The following is a 20,208-nucleotide window of genomic DNA, read 5'->3' on the forward strand; positions in this document are numbered from 1 at the left end:
TAACCTGCCATTGAAAATGGGAATTAAAAGGACAATACCTTATTTTTCAAACAAATCGCTTCGGCTGTTAATATAAAACATCGTGTATAATATTGTCACTGTACAGGCCAATTATTTGAGTAACCCTCAAATATCAAATTATTCAGGAAGTGAAAAAAACTGTGGGCATCGGATTTACTTATTATTTTATATAATATTTATTTACTATTTCATCTACTTATATTATTTTATTATACGAGTACATTGAGAATTTTCTTTTATTGACACATCAGTGGCTTGTATTTCGACTGTTGAGAGGGTTACATCATTTTGGCTGGAATTTTTGTTAACTTACAAATGGCCTAAAAAGTAGTTTTGAATTATTTTGATATGCATATATTTTTTTGGGATTTATGATACTTGCCCAGTTCGTGTAATAGTATGCCATAACTCCATTGCCATAAAAATGTCACTTCGGTAAAAAATGAGGGTTACGACAATAATTGGCCTGTACAATGACGATATCTAATTCCGATTACCAACATGGAAAAAATATTGTGTATGTCACTTGCTGGGTGAGGTAAAGAATTAAAGCGCATTACGGTCTAGGTACCATCATTTACAAAGAGCAGTGATAACATAACAATGAAATATTATGTCATTTATGTCATACGCCATAAGTAGATAAATAAATATAATGGTGATAGTTGTATGACAATAATTAACAACTGATAGTAAGCTGTCATAATATATTATAAACTCAACAAATATTTATTAAGTCAAAGTGTCACTTTATTATGACAATGTCAACTTTCAAATTATTAGTCATTTATAATTAATTATCAGCATGTTATTATTATTAAATCAATAATTTTATTCACTTTAAACTAGGTATTCGTGCTGAAGCTATTATTTAAAACTTAATAACTATAATCGCAATAAAATCAAGGTGACTTTTTGCTATGTTTAAAACTATTAATTTAATCTTCTACTGGCCAGTGCACGTTTTGTGTCTACTAGACTGTCCAAAATTGGGACCCTTTTCATGATTTTATTCATTCTTCTAATACGAAAAATTTATTACCTTTCGAATAATTCTTATATTAACATGTTCAAGCACTGTAGTAAATGATTTTTTTGTTGTTTACCTACTTAACTTGTTTTTCATAATAATATAGGTACCTGTTATACCTACCTGCTTACGTTATTAATGCACATACTTTGTATTTCTAAATTAGTGATATTTTATAATGTTTGAGACTTTCACGGTTGTTTATTATAGTAAGAGATTTTAGATTTTTATTCCTCGATATTCTCAGGTGATGATAAGAGATTTCTTGATAATTGCCTATGCAATGAGCCCTTGTAGTCTAGTCACTAGTGCATAAGGCGATGGCCGTTCATCCAAGGGCTCCAGGTTGGATTTTTGGCAATTTCACCATAGTATATTTAAGTTATTTTCTCAAAGTCTGGGTATTTGTGATTGTTTCACTTATATTACTAATTATACTACTGTTCCACTACACCACTAGCATTGGACCCTGTGGCCTATAATAGTAAGTTATAAAAAATAATATATATTATTATTTTTTATATAAGTAATAATAAAATAAATAAAGTTTAACAATCTCGGCTAAGCTAAATATTTATACTCTCTATATATTATGTCTTTAAAAGTTGAATAGTTGACTTTTTAAACCCAAATTATCGATCACTTGCGTGTGGATCAGAAAATACGTACTGTTAACTAAGTACTAGATTATAAGCCGGGATAACATGGTAAAACGGCCGGGACTTTAGGGCCCATCCTCAATCCGGGATAATCCCGGTTAAACCGGGACGTATGGTAAACCTAATTATAAGGGACACGCAGATCAACACCAACCAGCAAGCGTGTGGAGTAGGTACTACTATAAATCATAATATTATATTAGTCGGGGAAATTTTACTTAGCAAAATATTAATATCTTTCTTATTTCTTGATACATTATTTAAGGCAATATTATAATATCATAATAAATAAAATATATTATCAGTATATTGTTTAAACAGGTATTCCTGGCTTCAATGTTTAGTTTATTAATGATAATATTTATGTATGTAATTATTATTATGTAATTAATAACAAATAATAGTGGAATCAAATGGGTATTAGAATTAATATGTTGCATTGTAATTATGTAGACATTATACATACACGGTACAATAATAATAGTACTCACCTAGCGTGATGTAAATTGCCACTTATGTAAAATGAAGCATATTATTATTCTACGGTTTGTAGAATTATTTATATTAGTACATATTATATTATAATATATAAATAATGTGTATTTGATATCTAGATTAATTAAAAGTTTCACTGTAAAGTAAAGTAAATGACCATCCATAGAGGTTTTAATGTGTATATTATAGATCTCGATCAATCCAGAAATATAAGACTGTATCCTCAGTATCTGTAGACGGTGGCCGCGCGGCTTAAGCGCTGGACTATAACGCCGTGGGTCCCAGGTTCGAATCCTGGGGCTGACAAGTACACATATTGTTTTTCAATTTGTGTGTGAGTCAAGGTATGGACCTAATAGGTTGAGCAAGTGGCTGACATCCATTTCTCGTAAAAAACAAAATCTGTTAATACAAACCTCTACTCTGTGGATGCCCATATGATTCTATTAGGATCGGACATGGTCGAAAGAAAAGAAAAGAAAGAAAAGAAATTGTAAGAGATTAAAGGTGATTTTTTCGTGGAAACAGTAACAATACTCTAATGGCTAACGTCGGTGTACACTCGACTAATTGCGCCTTTTAACGCTGTCGCTTATAAATTAAGGAATAATGAATTAGACATAAATTTTGTTTGTACTTTTTTATTTAAAATAACTCTTTTTTATCACAATGATCTAAGGATTCTTATGTACTTATAATTATGAGTGCACTGCAAAATCTTGACGGTCAACATTCTGACAGCCTAAATCTCGACAAACCATTCATACGAAACAAATAAAATTATATATTATATAGGTACTAGGTAGCTAGGTCTCCATGAATAAATAGAATATGATAACATAACATTAAGAAACAGAACAATGACAATTCAGAACTGTGAAAATTCAGAAAAGGGGAAAAATATATCATTTAAAATTGAAATTGTCTATATGTTGTATAGATTTTTAATAACACAGGTGTTTAATTAATACATCGTTAAAAAATCAAATTATAGAGTTTGTACATTCTCCGCTGGAAAGCCTCAATTAAACGGGACTCAACTCGGTGTTGCCGACAAGCTGTATCTCGTCTTAATCAATCTAATATGCTTAAAATGCTTGAGTGACTACAACAAAATAATGAGTTCTGAATAATAATTGTGTGAATATAAGAAACGAAAATTTGGCTTTTTATCATAATATTTATTTATTTAGTCGAATTTTATGTCTATAATGAATAGTTATGTCTATCACTATTCTGTTTTGCCACCGTTTTGTTTCTTTATATTATGTGTATTCATGTTCTGCTATATTATTATTATCATGTTCTGTTTTGTCCAGTTACCGGTAGCTAGATATCAAAAATTATGTTAACAATAATCCGGCTCAAATTTATTTTGATTAGATTACGTTAGTTTGGCTTTAAGTTATTTATATTCTGCTTGATTTTGGGATGATAATAATTATATTAGTTTTTTTTATATATGTAGTACGTCGGGATTTTTGGTTCTCTTCTTAGAATTTGGCCTGTCGGGATTTATGTAGTATTTGTTATTTATATATTATGAACCGCTTTCATAAGTAAATTACACTAAACTATATTTAATAATACTTTTATATTAATTGACAGGTACATCAGTCATTCTTTTTACCGCTCATATTTAAACTAACACCTTTACTACTCAATTGTCTACTTTTAATTACGTACAAAATAATGTTTATTACTATGAATAACAAAAAACTTATAAAGAGTAATATTAATATCCCAAGACAACCTAATTGAAACGTATGATACTCTAGACGTGACATATCTACTACTGGAGATCTCATAAAGTCAGCTCCTTTATGTCTAATAACATATTCTATCCAGTACATCGCTGTGTCCAACGCCGAAGTTGGTCTATCATTAAATCTATCGGCCAATTCTCTAGCTCGCGCTTCGTATGTTGAATTATCTAGAATCGTCCGTAGAGCATTTTCCAGTGCCTCTTCAGTCAGGTCCTTGTACGGGAGTTTCAGTCCGAAGCCTCTTTTTTCGACCTTTTCAATATTCAGGTGCTGGTCTCCGAAGAATGGAATTCCTATTACGGGAACTCCTCTTGCTGTTGCCTCTAATGTACTCAGTAGTCCTCCGTGAGTAATAAATAGTTTTATGTTTGGATGGGCTATAAAGAATTTAAAATAAAATTAATAACAATAGGTATATAAGGCAATTATTAATAGATAACGAAAACATTTTTTTATTCAACGAATAATTTACATTTGAATTTAACATTCTTTACTAAACAATTCTTAGATATGTATGTTCTATAAAGAATATAACATTATTAAATCTTGTGAATTAGTCATTGAATAAAATAAATTTATTTTTACTTTTTTTATAATTTAGTTTATTAAATTTAATTATTTGGAAGTGAAAAAATATTTTAACAATTATTTAGAGTCATCTTGACGTCGGTTAATTATTATTAATTTGATTTAAAAATACAAGAGCCGATTGCCAAAACGATTAAGAGCGTACTTCAGTGAAACGGCAAATAATTTTCAACAGTAGGTGCAACGAAATTTTTCACTAGTCGCCAATCGGAGACAGATACGGACGGCGATTTGTTTTGTCATGGCGTCGGATGAAAATATTCTTAAATTGTGTAAAGATGACCAAAAAACTTTACGTATGTACATTAAAAAGAAAACATGTCAATGAATATACTATTATTATTAGTAATTTAACAATAAACATAACATTAAATGGACGCTTCTTGGATTTTTATAACAAATTATATTTCGTTCGGCACGCGTCATTTGTATGATCCGCGCATCGCCTAGCCACGATCTTTTTGGACCATGCCTCAACTGAAGTTAAAATGCACTTCAGTATTATAAGAACCGCTTACTAATTTCGTCATCATTAGATAAGTCATGCGTAGCTTAGCGGTCAGTGCACATGGACGGTGATTCAAATCCCGCTAGGTGTCGTATTTTATTCAAAAAGAATTTTTATAGTGGTTTTATATTTTTCACATGTATTTTAAATTATGAACATTTAATAGATTATGATTAAACATAAATTAATCTATCTTTACCTAATATACTTGGTAAACATTAAATTTTTATATCAATGTTAATAAAAAAAAGAATAGTTTGGTAGGTATTAGAAAACGATCTTTCATTTTCAACCGCCAGTGAGGGCCATAAAATATGGTATTGTCATATTTCCATTATATTAGGTTCATAATTTACGTAATTATATAATATCAACATCATTGCATTTGGTCATTAGAAGTAATACCTAAATATATATCATAATATAGAGTGCGTCACTTAAATAATCTTTGTATATATATTTGAGTGTATTGCCATATTGCTGAACCCTTGTAATATATTTTGTGTTTCAAATTGAAGAAGTATGAATAGGGTTTAAGACACATTTAAAAGCTCAATTAATTTAATAATTTTACAATTTATCGCTGTAAATTATTTGTAAAAGTTCGTGGTTAATTCCATGAAAAATATTACAAAATAAAAATTGATCGGAGTTGTTTAATAATAATAACTAATTCATGAATTTATTACCTAAGATATCATTTTGTGGCATCCACTTCCCAGTCATTACGTTTTCTGGTTTTCCCTTCATGAATTCTTCCTCCCATTTCCATAGAACGCGTTGTTTTAATTTCCCGAAAACTCTCAGGAAAATTTCAAGCTTTTCCTTTGGCATCTCTTTGCATTGTATATTTGAACCGAGACTAAAATAAATAGCTCCATCTTTTGACTCGTCCAAATACTTCTGTAAATTCTGAAATAAAAATAATAATAATGTCTGTTTTATAGAAATACTAGTGGGGATATAAATAACTACTTAGTAATATTTAAAAATAAAAAATTGCATGTGCTATATTAACATATACTAATATAAAATATTACATCGAACTGTAATTTATTTTACAAGTAATTATCATTTTACTCAATCAAATTGTTTTTGGGAAAATCAGTTATCAGTGGATTCCTACAATTATACAGATTCTCATGATTATCGGCACTGGGTATAGTCATATTATTATGGGTAATAGCCACCTCCAGATAACGCCTTAAGTTGTGATCAAATTGAGATGCATGTCACGTCACTGTCACGCTGTCACGGCAACAAATTTAGTCTATGGTTTCGCCATTTTGCAGAAAATTTTGACGAATCACCCCCGACCATGTCCGATCCTAATGGGCCTCCACGGAGTAGAGGTTTGTATTGACAGATTTTACGTTTTACGAGAAATGGATGTCAGCCACTTGCTCAACCTATTAGGTCCATACCCTGACTCACAAACAAATTGAAAAACAATATGTGTACTTGCCAGACCCAGGATTCAAACCTGGGACCCACGGCGTTATATTTCAACGCTTAAGCCACGCGGCCACCGTAGGTGTCCAATCACCACCTCTCTAAATTCAATTATAGAGAGTGCCAACTCTAATGTATTAGTATTTTGAATTATTACTAATTATTCATGCTAAGTTCAATTAATTTTAACAGTTTCTAAGTGTGCGTACGTTAAAATATTATATACATAGATAATATTTTGAACAGAATCCACCCTGCAGACCATATCTGATAAGTGATAATATACAATGTTATTAAAAAAAATACATAGTGCCAACCACTAAAAACAATAAACTTGATTTTGACATGATTCGAAAAAGTGTAGGCATCTAGAAAATAATAAAAACGTTCAAAACGTCGTGCAGGTGTCGATGCAGTGCGGTTCAACGTGAGGTGACCTGATTGTTGTTTTGCTGATTTCGACAGATTTTGCCAACTTTACTGACAATATTCGTTTAATGGTTCAACATGTGCTACGGGATGGTACCATCAGTCTGATAACATGTTAAACACCAAGAAAAACGACGTTACACACTTTTTTCCCATAGCGGCAGCTTACTGTGACGTCACGTGATAATCCGCGACATGCACCATAATATATTATTTCGCGCTAAGTCTCAGGAATGCTGGTAAACCAATACAATACGAAATACTAATAATTTTGATATTGATACACCAGTATGTAACCAAATCTATTTAAATAACTATAAAAAGTTTAACAATCATTAAGGTTTTAAAAACTATTGATGACTACTTCCGTTGTCCTTGAAGGCATACGCGTAAGACGTGTCTATTGGTGAAATACAGTTGTAGATAATACTAATAATCGTTTAATGTGAGGAGAATTGTTCTTCTGCCGGATATTTTTTTTCCTATGAAATATTAACGTAGATATTAAACAGATTTTTATCGCGTTAATTTTTTTTTCAACCAATACCGTTTTCAACAACACAAAAAATCTGTGCATTGACAAATAAATATGTTTTTTATTATAATTTTAATAAAATATAATTACCTCTGGCAGCTCCTTTGGTTTTCGTATATGAGCACCTCCTACTTCAATAATCCCTGGCACATACGGCCTTACTATGTCTGAAGAATAATGTGTATTTAACAGTATAAGAGATATATTTTTTTCAATATCTGCTATTTGCGGTAATTTTCCAGGTAAATGACCAAAGTGTTTTTCAGCCAATTTTTGATGCAAAGGTAAGTGGTAGAAATGCCTCCAAAACAATTCATAGAGCGTCGAATAAATGTTTCTAAATTTTTGCGCTACAGTCATTGGCGATCCAAACGTTAAATATTCATGCGCCATATAATTAAGTATAAGTGGACTTCCCATGATGTCTCCAATGGATTGCGTGAATCCCATAGTACAGAAGCCAATTATGGGGGCGTTATATTTGTGGGCGAACATATAAAGTGCTTCTTGGTAGAATATTTCGGTAAAAATTAAATCAAAATGAGAGTTATCATTCTTTATGAAGTCTTGGAGTAATGAGGAGTTAAGAGCTGTTTCAGTAGTGAAGAAAGTACCGCGCCATGCTAAATCCATTGTTTTTTCGAAGACCGCAGTATTTAAGGCGAACAAGTCGAATTTTTCACCAACTGTAAGAAAATAACAACAGTTTGTACTCAGTATTCCGAAAATCAACACCCTTCCTTGTTTTGTATTTTTTCACAACATATGACAAGTTCCAATGACTCTGCCAGTCAGTGAAAAAAATATTCTAAGTTAATCAGATTTTTAATCGATATATGCTCAGGACTTCGGCGTGTACTTATTTGAAAAATAATATTGCATAAGGGAATTTATAATAATATGATGGATATAACATTATCTGTCTCTCGGCCAGGGCTACGAACTGTTATTTTTTCATTTGGGTTTCGTTCCGGTTCAAGTAAAAAAATATATATCGGTTCGGTTCCGGTTTTCGTTTCAGCTCCGAGTAATGAATTTTTAAATGCTTTTATTTGTAATAAAAAAATATTTTCTATCATAATTTACAGCATTTGATTATTATCTTATGTTACTTGTATGATAGCCCAGCACTACGCTCAGAAATCAATGGTTATACTGCACCGCACGGCCCTAGACCAATTTTTTTAAAATAATAAATTATAAATTATGAGAATTGAGTCGAGATGTATCTATGTTCTTCGGTTCGGTTCCGGTTTTTGTTTAGACGCAAAATAACGGTTTTCGGTTCAGTTCTGGTTCGAAGCCCTGCTCTCAGTATTGTCCATAATTTATTACTAATATTTCATTTATTTCTATGAAATAAACAATGCTGTGAAAATGTAAAAACATACGTATTACAAATATATTCAAAACAGTAAACCAAAGAAATATGCTCGAATCACACTCGGTACATTTTTTTTTTGTCTAACTTAATATGTGTAATTAAATATGTTATGTGTTTGAATAAAAATACTTTACATTCTGAAACTATCTTGTATATTTCGTCATGAATAACGTTTTATTTAGGCATGCAATGTATACTAGTCGCGTTGATTCAATATCTAGAATCAGTAGAAGATCTGACATTAAATGAACAGCTCTTTTTAGTCTGTTTTCAAATCATCATACTTATATATTAATTATTATTAGATATCTTATATTAAATATATTTTTTTACACTATTAAATTATAATACATTTGAAATAAAATTATAAATGTGAAGAAAAATAATCAAAACGGAAATTATTCAATGTGTTATTGTTTATCTAACATAACTTAACCTAAACCCTTCAATATTATTAGTGATTGATACAATACAGATACTAAGTTTTTGCTTTCAATTTTTTTGTCTATAATTATTCAATATTCTTCCTCATTTTTCTTTGTAATTTTTTATACCTATGTTATTTTTACTTTTTTACTTTTTATCTTGTTAGGCTTAACTTTCAAGGCACTACGCACATTCATTTATGGTAAAACTAACATATTGTTGAGTTAACTTAGGTTAGGTTCAAATTCCAAGTACCGTTAGTTTATAGTATCAATTTAGATTTGTTAGTTTCGACGCATTGTTTTTTAGTATCTTATAAGTATTTAATAACTTTTTTAATGTATGGAAAAATACCAATTGCATTTTAATAGAGTTTTATTTACCATGTTTGATAATATTGGCCTCCACAAAATACCTAAAGGTTGTGTTAACAAATATTTTTTTTTTGCCAGAAATGGATTTTAGCTACATGCTAATCCTATCAGGAATTATTGGTCCAAACATACATTGAAAAACAATATATGGACAATTCAGATCCGGGTTTTGAACCCGGAACCCACGATATTTTAACGCGTGACGCGTAACTGTTCGGCCATCGTCGGCGTATACTAAGTACATAATAAATAAACATATATTAACAACTATTTTCAAATATACGATTATCAAATTTATGGTTATATCGCATGTATCTACTTATATGCTTAATTATTATAAGTATTATAGTCATATTAGCTACTATTAAATAATATAAATGATATAATATTATATACATATTATGTAAATAAGTATGCTGCATACATATGTCTATATTACGATAACATTAATTTATCCTCAATGAATAAGTCAAACATATAATAAAATTACGGAATGTAGATAAATTAAATGCTTTACTGCACCAATTACGTAGCAAATTAAACATTGGTCGCTGAATGGTCAGTAAATTTACGTAATTATATAGACTCAACAATATAAACGAGTTATATCAAAGTACAGTGGGTAATTGTAATCAATTACATATCAATAATCATTACACATATCCACATATTTTTTAAAGTACCTATTATTGAACGAAAAATTAAAGTAGGTATATTAAGTAGGTAATTATTTCCTCAGGGTTTAGTTAATTATAATTCCACAAATTGATTCAATAAGGGTAGGTATAGTGAGATTATTCAAACTAGGGTTGAAATTATAATGTTTTAGTATGTTAGTGTATTATTAATAAATTATAAGCATTGTTTACTGTAATTTGCATTATGCACGGGTGTTTGTAGATGCGGTGAGGCACATTTTATAAACTTATTAAAAAAATATCAGTTATCATAGTTAGTATTCATAGTTATAATATAGGTACTAATTTTATTTTTTACTGCAAAGAAGTATCTATTATATATTATTAAAATCATAAGGAGATATTTTGAAATGTATATTAAATTAATATGTGATGTTTTTTGACATGTCGGATATTTCAATTATGGAACACATAACCTTTTTACAAGATTTTAAAAAAATACTGTCAATTTCATTATACACTGGCGTAGAGTAAGCAAGATACGTTTAGTTTACTTATTTACAAATTAGTTTTTAATTATTATAATTATTATCTGTTAATAATATTACAGTTGTATGGAACAACAACACCAAACCTACCATTTTCACTAAATATAGGTAGGTATATATTAAATTTATTTTGCTTAACCAAATAGCTAGTTTTACACTACACCACATTTTTTCGCATGCGGAGCAGTACCCATCAGCTAATAAAAGATTAAATTTATTGTGTTTAATAATTTTCTCAATATTTTTTGAAAAACGATCCTAATAAGATCACATGGGCCTCCGCAGAGTTGAAGTTTTTATTAACAGATTTTTTACAAGAATTGGATGTTAGTCACTTACTCAATCTAATAGGTTCATACTCTGACTCTAAACACAAATTGAAAAATAATATTATGTGTATTTGGCAGAACCAGGATTCAAACCTGGGACCCACGACATTATAAACCGACGCGAAAGCCGCCCGACCATCAGAGAATTAATATATTATGAGATATTCTAAAATGAAAACTAATAATAAAAAATCCAAACTTTTAGAAATACAACAAATTAGCCAAAGTACTTAATATTGACAAAACTAAAAATATGACCCATCTTTACTCACGTCCTTCCCAAATAAGTTTCCTCTCCAAAACGATCTGTTTGTAGTTTGGATTCTTTTCGGGGTAAGTCGCTATAACAGTCACATCGTGTCCTCGGTCAGCCATTTCTTGAACAATTGGCTGCATGTTCAGATAGTGAGATTTACCCGAAAAGGGTATCACAGCCAATATTCGATAGGCCAGCCCATAGTGCAACACTTGAAGTAGTACAAGTGAACTCCAAATATTCATCTGAAACACGATAGATTTATTTAATACATTCACTTGTATATATTAATGCAAGGCATAAACACACAATAGAAATTCAACAGAAACAGAATCACATCACAAAGTCATATTGTCGGATATAGGTTCTAACTGGAGAATCACCGGTAGTCACCCCACTACTAGGGGTGGCTAACATTTATTTATGTATGGTCCCAATATTGAAGCTTGATTTGATGAAAATAAAAAAGGATTTCAAGTTATACACATTTATATTTTTTTATAAAAATCGACATAAAAATAATAAATCTATGAATTATTCAAACATCTCTTAACTGATGCCTAGAAAACTTAATAAACTAAATATTAATAATAAATATGACCATAAAATATATGTAAATATATATAGGGTGCGGTACGATTCAACAAATTCACATTTTATTACATTTTTTACAATTGTAAGTTTATCTTTGACTTAAAATAAAAAATATTTTTCTTTTTAATGTCTTAGATTCATATTTATTCACTAATACAGTTGAAATATTAAATTATCAAAAAAATGTCTCAAATTGGAAGCTTCGTATTTTTCCGCTAGGTGCCTCTTTAAAAAAGGCTCAGTAAAGACTTCACCTTACAGATCTAATTTAAATAAAAGTTCTCTAATATCACAACGCCAATTTTGCACTCATAATTTGACTGTCTAAGAATAATAATTAATATTATCATTTATCACACTTAAAAAATACGAAATCATTGCAAAATAATACTTTGACTTAGCTATATTATGTATGTAATAATATGTTGGCAATAAAAAATCATAATTTTTGAAAAAGTCACCTTTAGAGGAATTCTTCTCAAATTAAAGTAATGATTTTGAATGCTTTAACCATAGTATACCTATATTGTAGTTGCTTACTGGCTAAAACTTATCGATTTATTAAATTGATTACAAAATTTTCTTCGCGATCTACTTGTTTCTAGTGTATTTTCAGCTTGCTAGATATCAGAAGGTCTCTCCAAGAATGTATTCATGGCAGAGGTTAATGTTTTTTTACACGCATATACAAAGGAATTGAATTTAAAATCCGTGCTTTACTCGTATAATATGTTTACAGTGTATACCGTTTAGATCCACGAATTACCTAGTTACGAGGATGTTTAGTGCGCCTATCATCAGATGGTAGTTGAGTAACCTAGATCTTGTCGTTCACTATGGCTCACTTTGCTAACACACATATGCCACAGAGAAATGAAAATGTATGTTGTCCGACAACACGTAATCTGCGACAACAGGAAGTCGCTGTGGTCATATATAGAAGACTTCTAGCGACATACCTGTCAAGGCGGCAACGCGCGCTACAGGCGTATTTAAATAATGTATCGGCTCTTCTTTTGTTTGCGACTCATTTTCTTCTTCGCAATGACCCAAAAGTTTACTAATAATAATTCTAACATCATTCCTGATCGTTTTAAAGATATTTTTATTTTAAAAAGCTTCAAATTACGCAAATTAACAGATCCGTACACTACGGGAGCGTAAAATTAAATAATAAATTTAGGGACATTTCTCATTTGAAAACGGAAGTACAATTAGCTGCACTGGAGGGGATTTTTAGTTCACAGTTTGAACACGTGGACAACAAATCTTTGTTCGACCGTAGTTTCACTACTATATCATTAGGTATTATCTTTGAGTCATTTTATGGCTAATTGTGCTTCTGATTTTTATTTCTGATCATACAAAATATGAAGAAGATGCATTTTACCCCCAAGTATACATGATATATTATTCGTATTGGCTATACCTCTAGCATATGCAGTTTAGATCTATATTGTATTTGCGAGGAAGTTGAGTACCTGAAGAACTTTGATTTTTTTTTAACTTTTTGCTGTTAACCGGCACACGAGCGTATACAATATAGCACAGTGAAGCGAGCGTTTATCATTTTGCATATCTTTTAATACTCACTTTGAGTAACTGTGTCACATTTTACGAATATTATAAGCCAGTGATAATGATCTTCACATAAAACATAGGTTCCAAGTTATTGGATTACGTTCAAGTGCTATTGTTGTATATACTATTATATTGTTGAATTAATATTGTTTCATGATGATAAAAATGATCCATAGTACTGCGGCGCAAGTCTATTCAAAAGTTGAATTACTTATGGAAAAAATATGAAAAATACTGAAATTACGTTGAATGAGTGGTGTTATAAAAAGAATGGACGATACGTTACCATTGACTTACTTTACGTTATCATGACAACTTTACTAGTAACTGGACGAAATCCACTTGTACAACTTTGTAAAGATAATCAGCTTTTGATAATAATATTTAAAAAATTCTCAACTAACGTAGTACCTACCTACTTATTAATTGAAATATAACAAAATGTATATCATGTACTTATTCAGCTTAATTTAATAACGGGTAGGACTGGCTATGTCCGCATTAAAAGGGATTTTTTAACTGATATTATATACTAATATTATTCATATGCTTTAAACCAAAAAAACTAGTTTAATAAAAAAATTCTGATTATAATATAAGATTTTATTAATAGAAATTTAAACTAACCTCACCTCACCCAATAAATGAAATATTTCATGAAACTAACAGTATTTTGTATAAAATTACTATATAAGACATTACTTATAAATACAAATGAAAAGAAAAAATAAGGGTCATTATACCTAATTATAAGATATATTATATAACATTATATCAAATACAATATGTGCTAATACAAATAAACTTTTAGACTATAATAATATAATGTAAAAAATATGTAATTATAATTTATTTATATATATATTTTTTCGACCATGTCTGATGCCTAGTAGGATCATATGGGCCTCCACAGAGTAGAGGTTTGTATTAACAGATTTTGTTTTTTTTTTACGAGAAATGGATGTCAGCCACTTGCTCAACCTATTAGGTCCATACCCTGACTCACACACAAATTGAAAAACAATATGTGTACTTGCCAGACCCAGGATTCGAACCTGAGACCCACGGCGTGATAGTCCAACGCTTAAGCCGCGCGGCCACCGTGGTTGTCAAGGCCCATTTATATTTATTTCAACATATTATACATCTTATTAGAATCAAATTTAAATCATAAAATATAACTACTTTCCATTTTTGTAGATATTAATTTTAAATATATTCATTTTAATTACCTAAATGCAATAAACTAGACTGCTAGATACATGTATTTGTTTTATTTTTGAATGCTTAAGAGGTTTAAAATAAAGAGTGGAGTTTTATATGTCAATGACCATTCTTTAGTCAGGTGTGAAACCTATAAATTTAGTTGCATTTCGATGCATTTGAAAGAACTCAAATAAAACTGTTTAAAAATGCTGGATTTTTTTCCGAATCCCAAAGTTATACCAAAGAATGAACAATTCTTTATTTTGTTTCGATTACCAGAGTGAATGAGGTCTATAACGCCTGTCAAGTTTATGTATATACCTAAATGTAAATAGAATTATTATTAATGGCAGTTCACCGTACTTTTTTGAATACATACATGCAAGATTGGGAGTAATTCGAAAATAATGACTGTTCGTAATTTGAAAATTGGCGGCAAAAAAAGAACAATTTTTGCTAATTACCTTGACTACCTACTATGTAGAAATATAATGGTATATATTGTAATGTTATGTTATGAACTGATGATGTACGAGTATATTCAATGTTTTACCTGACGACAATAATTCATCAAAGTTATATTTAATTTAGCAGTACACGAAGATACAATATACAATACTCAAGGTAATATTACTATAGTTACTAGTGATTCATAGTCTGTTTAGTAGCAAGGAAGTAATTATTTTAATCATTTGAAACACGCAACAAATAAAACGTTTATCATATAGTTAATTTCGAAGTATATTACATTAAATGGCTGTTTGAAAGCCATATTATGATAGCTTTTATCACAAATTTTGTGAACAATAATATTTCGGATTCTAAGCATAAAGGATGCTTTGGGTGTTATGGTAAAAATGACTTACATACTATGGGTTTCAATTATTTCATAAAGGTGTCAGCAAGACTTATTTCAAGATAAAATTATAACAATAATTGGCAAATAGTTATAAATAAAAAAAAATACCTACTCTTATAATAAGTGGAAAATTGTCAATGATGCCCTTTTGGTTTAGAAAAGACGAGATAAAATTTTAAATATGTTGAAGAAAAGCATTGTTCTATGCAGAAGTTTTTTTTTATAAATATTTGAAACTAAATTTATAAAAAAAATTTCAAAGTCATTTCGTATTACAGATTTATTTAATTATAGTATTTTATTTTTGTTAATATTTATTTTAAAGTGCCAAATTAGTAGTAAATAATATTTTTTTTTGTCAAAAACATAGTAAACACAGTCCCTACCTTTAAATTTAATCTATGTATTAGTCAAATTAAACATACTATTTTTCAATGTATATTTGCATCCAGAACATGTTTGTAATGGGTCAATCGAATTCTTAATAAGTAATCATTTCCCGCAAAAATAATAATAACGTTGAGTAGTATATAAAAAAGTATTATTTACTGTTATTTTAATATTGTATCCACACCCTAATACTCATATGGTGGATTAGTGGATCTCTGAAGCTCTCGATCGCGGGTTTTTGACAATGGTGGCTAATACCCATAGAACAACATAAACATACACCCATCCAAACCAATCCCCCCGCATCACACTAATTCGTAGTCGAGCGTATCACTAGCCTCTACGTTTGGGTGTGAAGTATCAGCAGTTTTTTTACGCCTGGGAATGTCTTAGGAGCAGATACCTAAGACTTAGGTCGCTATGAATTCAATGATTTAAAAGATTTTACAGAGACGTTCTAATAAAAGTGCTTATGGGAGAAAAGAGCACAATCAACTAACAAAAATAAATATTAGTATACAAAAATATTTCTCTTCAATCGAAAAAATATACCTGTTAACAGTCTCGCCTATAAAGTAACCCAGTTCTCAAGTTTTTGTGTTTCCTGCTAATATCTGTTCTTCGTAAAAAAATGTTTACAACAAAATAATGATGCAGTTTTTATTTTAAAGAATGGACAGTAAGATAGTAATTATATTACAATGAAATAACTTCGTTAAATTAGCGTAAATGACGTTATATAATAATTAGTTATTTCTTAATGATATTTTATTACGATATGTATAAAATATAATGAAATCAGAAAATATAGAAGTCTATATTGTAATAAAGTTCTGCACCTACGTAAAATGTCTACATACTAGTTTCATATTATCGAATAATAATAATTATCGTCAAACGCGTGCATTCATAAATAACGCATTGTTTGTGACGAATCACAATTTACTGTGCATTTTTTTTTAAATTTAATTTAAAATTGTCGACCCTGTTTATGAAAAAAAAAATGTTTTGAGTTATTGACATCAAAACGTTCTTTTTTTAAAATATCTGACGTCTATAATAAAACATTGAAAATTTCTTTTAAAACACTTGTGTCAAAATATTTGAGTTGTACAAAATCTCTCCTGGTAAATAGCAAACTATTTAGTGTCTATAATGATTTAAAGTGGATGGCCTGCCTACCGGAAACACCTATATTGGGATCATTTTGAAGTCTCCTCTTCTCTTATAAATGAAAGAATTTTTCCTATTACTAGAATAATAACAATATAAAATTATTAAAAAATATTATTTAGTGAAAAGTGAATGATAGATGTAATTTCTCAAAACAATTTTTTTCGATTTAGTGGTTTCTGCCAGAATATGGACGAGATCTACTTATTTACTCAATTTTTATCATCGACTACGCATGATCACTCATTGTTATACGCATTGGTTTTATTGAAGCAATTGAAAAGGTTTGTATATATGATTGTGAAATTTAATATTATGGTTTTTTTTATCAACTATTAGTAAACTACAAATTATAACTGTTTAAGTACAAATATTTCTTTTAAATATTTTTATTTTTCATCTATTCTCAGGCGAAAACGTTATATTTTAGGTCGAAGTTTTTTTTTAACTTTCCTATTTTCTACGTGGTTGCTATATTATTTTTGATTAGATACAACGTTTTATATATACTGGCATAGCGAAGGACATATTTCATTTAATTGGCCATCAATTTGAATTATTCAAATTTCTATTAGAGCGTTGGAGCGACCTTTATTCTGTCCTGAGAGAAGCAGCTGATCGTTAGTATAAAAGAGTCTTGGTTCTTCAGAAGATTTCTGCATTTCAGGGTCGTCACCAACCATTTGGGAATAACCGAGAAGAATTTACAATAATTCACTGTGTAGATAGTATTTTTTCTAAATAAGCTTGCAAATCTGATGTGTCTAAATCATGTATAAAGGATACAATTTATGATTTAATTAAATATTATAATATTTATTAATGAAACTGGCGTTTACGTCGTTGAACCTCAATAAATACTATTTCAAAAGAAAGTAATTTTGGTAAATTTTATAGTATTTGAACTATTTGTACTTTATATTGTACTGATGTATTTGCATTGGTAACCAAACATAGAAATCGTATTGTTAAATTTTGATAGAAATTACAATTATTATCTTTTCATAGTATAATTAATATTTCTCTTATATTCTGTTGTCATTTAGTTTGAATGAACTGGTGAAAAGTTGGCACAATTGTTTTGGTTTAGTTCTATATAACAAACATACATAATTATTTTAAATAAATTACCATACTTGCTATAATAACGTTGATAAACATGATATCATAAATACATTTAATATATTTATTAACCTAACGTTTAAATTTTATCTTAACACTATGGAATGTTTTAACTAAGAAACCCATATAATACAATGATATTAAACATAGTTATATGTTCAAATTAATTTATTTTCTATATTATGTTTCATCACAATATTATATTCCTTAGAAACGGGGCGTATTATGTGCCTCCGTACAAGAAAGGCTAAATTATCAGATTTTTTAAGAGAATCAGTTATAAGTGGGTTATACACAGTTTAAACCAAATATTACAATTTTTGCCAGACACAATATGTGGGTACTTGTTTTATAATAATATTTTGAGTTTATATTTATATATTTGCATAGTGTTATTTTTTAAGTATCCAATCAAACCTTACCTACCTTTATAGATAGAAAAATATCATTATTTATTATTTAGCACTCATGCACAAATATTAAAAATTGATCAATATATTATAGTATTATAAAAAAACACCATACCTTCCCGTTAGATATTTTCATCTAATTTAAACTTGTTTATTATTTTTACGTAGACAATATATATATTTTTTAATTTAATTCATGTTTGTGTTTATAAGATTAAACTTTATTTTGAGAAATATTTGTGACACGGTTAACACTGTTCGAGATATAATATATAACTGATTGTATGATATACTTAAAGACGGATAGGTTGGCATCGCTATACAGAAACTCACGCAAGGTGACCGATATTCATAGTGTCATAGATTAATTATTTTAAAAGCTCTACAAACATACTCGTAGTATTATGACCAGAGTATGCTTTGGCCGAATTTACTTAGCTTAAAGCTATGTACTCTTATGAGAGATGGTAATAATGAGAAACAAACATAACAAAATAATAATATCTACATAATAATATAACAAAATACTGATAAATAAACTCTGTTAAAATGTCAACGCTCGCAGTATGGTTATAAAAATTGCCTTTGTAAACCAGCGAGGCTATTCTAACATATCACTTAACGTCCAAAAATATAATCACATTTATCACTTTATGTATTCAGGCAGTTAATTATTATAAGTTAACCGTCTGACTCTCAAAAATTACCTACTATCTTTTAACAGTCCCTCTCTTGGCTGTGTTAAGTTTTAGAGTACGTCAATTACATTTATTAAGAATTGAGATGCAAGATGAGACTGTTTTTAAAAATAATTACGTCACAGCGCCGCCTTAATTTATAGATCCTCGCGAGCTGTCAAATATCGAGTGACTAGTAGTAACATAATAGTTGTTTTACTACAGGCTGCAATAATGCATGACTAATAAAATTGTAGGTTATGTAATATTTGAAGTTTCAATCAAAATTTTGAGCTTTTCAAGGTTCGGATGGAAAAACATAAATATTCCGGGACGTATAAACATACCCGTATTTGATTGAATAGAGACGTATTTCACACGCATGTCTACCAACTTAAATTTTCGTCGTAATACGAATTTACCAATAATAATTGTAGATAACCGTCGATAGCCACTGATAACCGCCTTGTGTGTGGAATGGCTTTCGTGTTAATTTTGACTAATAAAAATATCGGAAACGTGCTAAAGAGTCAAGTGTTACGAATAGCTACGCAGGTAATAATGGGCTCAAATGATGACAAATGTTCCCAGATAAAAATTACCCCCATTAATTGTTTAGCCTTGATATTCGAGTTCTATCAGCATATTATTATCTTTTTTCTTGAGTTGTCTTCTGCGTTGTATTGAATGCGATAATATTTTTGTTATTGTTACATATTGTTTCCTTCACGTATTGTTTTAAAAAGTATTTGTTGATG

The 20,208-nt window shown here is 29.5% G+C and overlaps 2 protein-coding genes across 2 annotated transcripts in view; one reads left to right on the top strand and one right to left on the bottom strand.

Moving 5' to 3' along the window:
- The window catches only part of LOC147073889 (uncharacterized), a 670,186-nt gene that overhangs the window by 371,446 nt on the left and 278,532 nt on the right, over positions 1-20,208 (top strand). The gene's annotated exons all lie outside the window — the stretch shown is intronic.
- Positions 2,821-19,129, bottom strand: LOC147073902 (UDP-glycosyltransferase UGT5-like). The gene is made up of 5 exons (XM_085945010.1): positions 18,889-19,129; positions 11,455-11,683; positions 7,574-8,169; positions 5,757-5,979; positions 2,821-4,348 (listed from the first exon to the last, which is right to left on the bottom strand). The coding sequence occupies exons 1-5, from the start codon at positions 18,907-18,909 to the stop codon at positions 3,819-3,821; spliced, it is 1,599 nt and encodes a 532-aa protein (XP_085801136.1). The 5' UTR covers positions 18,910-19,129; the 3' UTR covers positions 2,821-3,818.

The sequence above is a fragment of the Rhyacophila brunnea genome, unplaced genomic scaffold (assembly GCF_057557595.1).
Source record: "Rhyacophila brunnea isolate RB1 unplaced genomic scaffold, BYU_Rbru_1.0 scaffold_17, whole genome shotgun sequence".
Taxonomy (NCBI): Eukaryota; Metazoa; Arthropoda; class Insecta; order Trichoptera; family Rhyacophilidae; genus Rhyacophila; species Rhyacophila brunnea.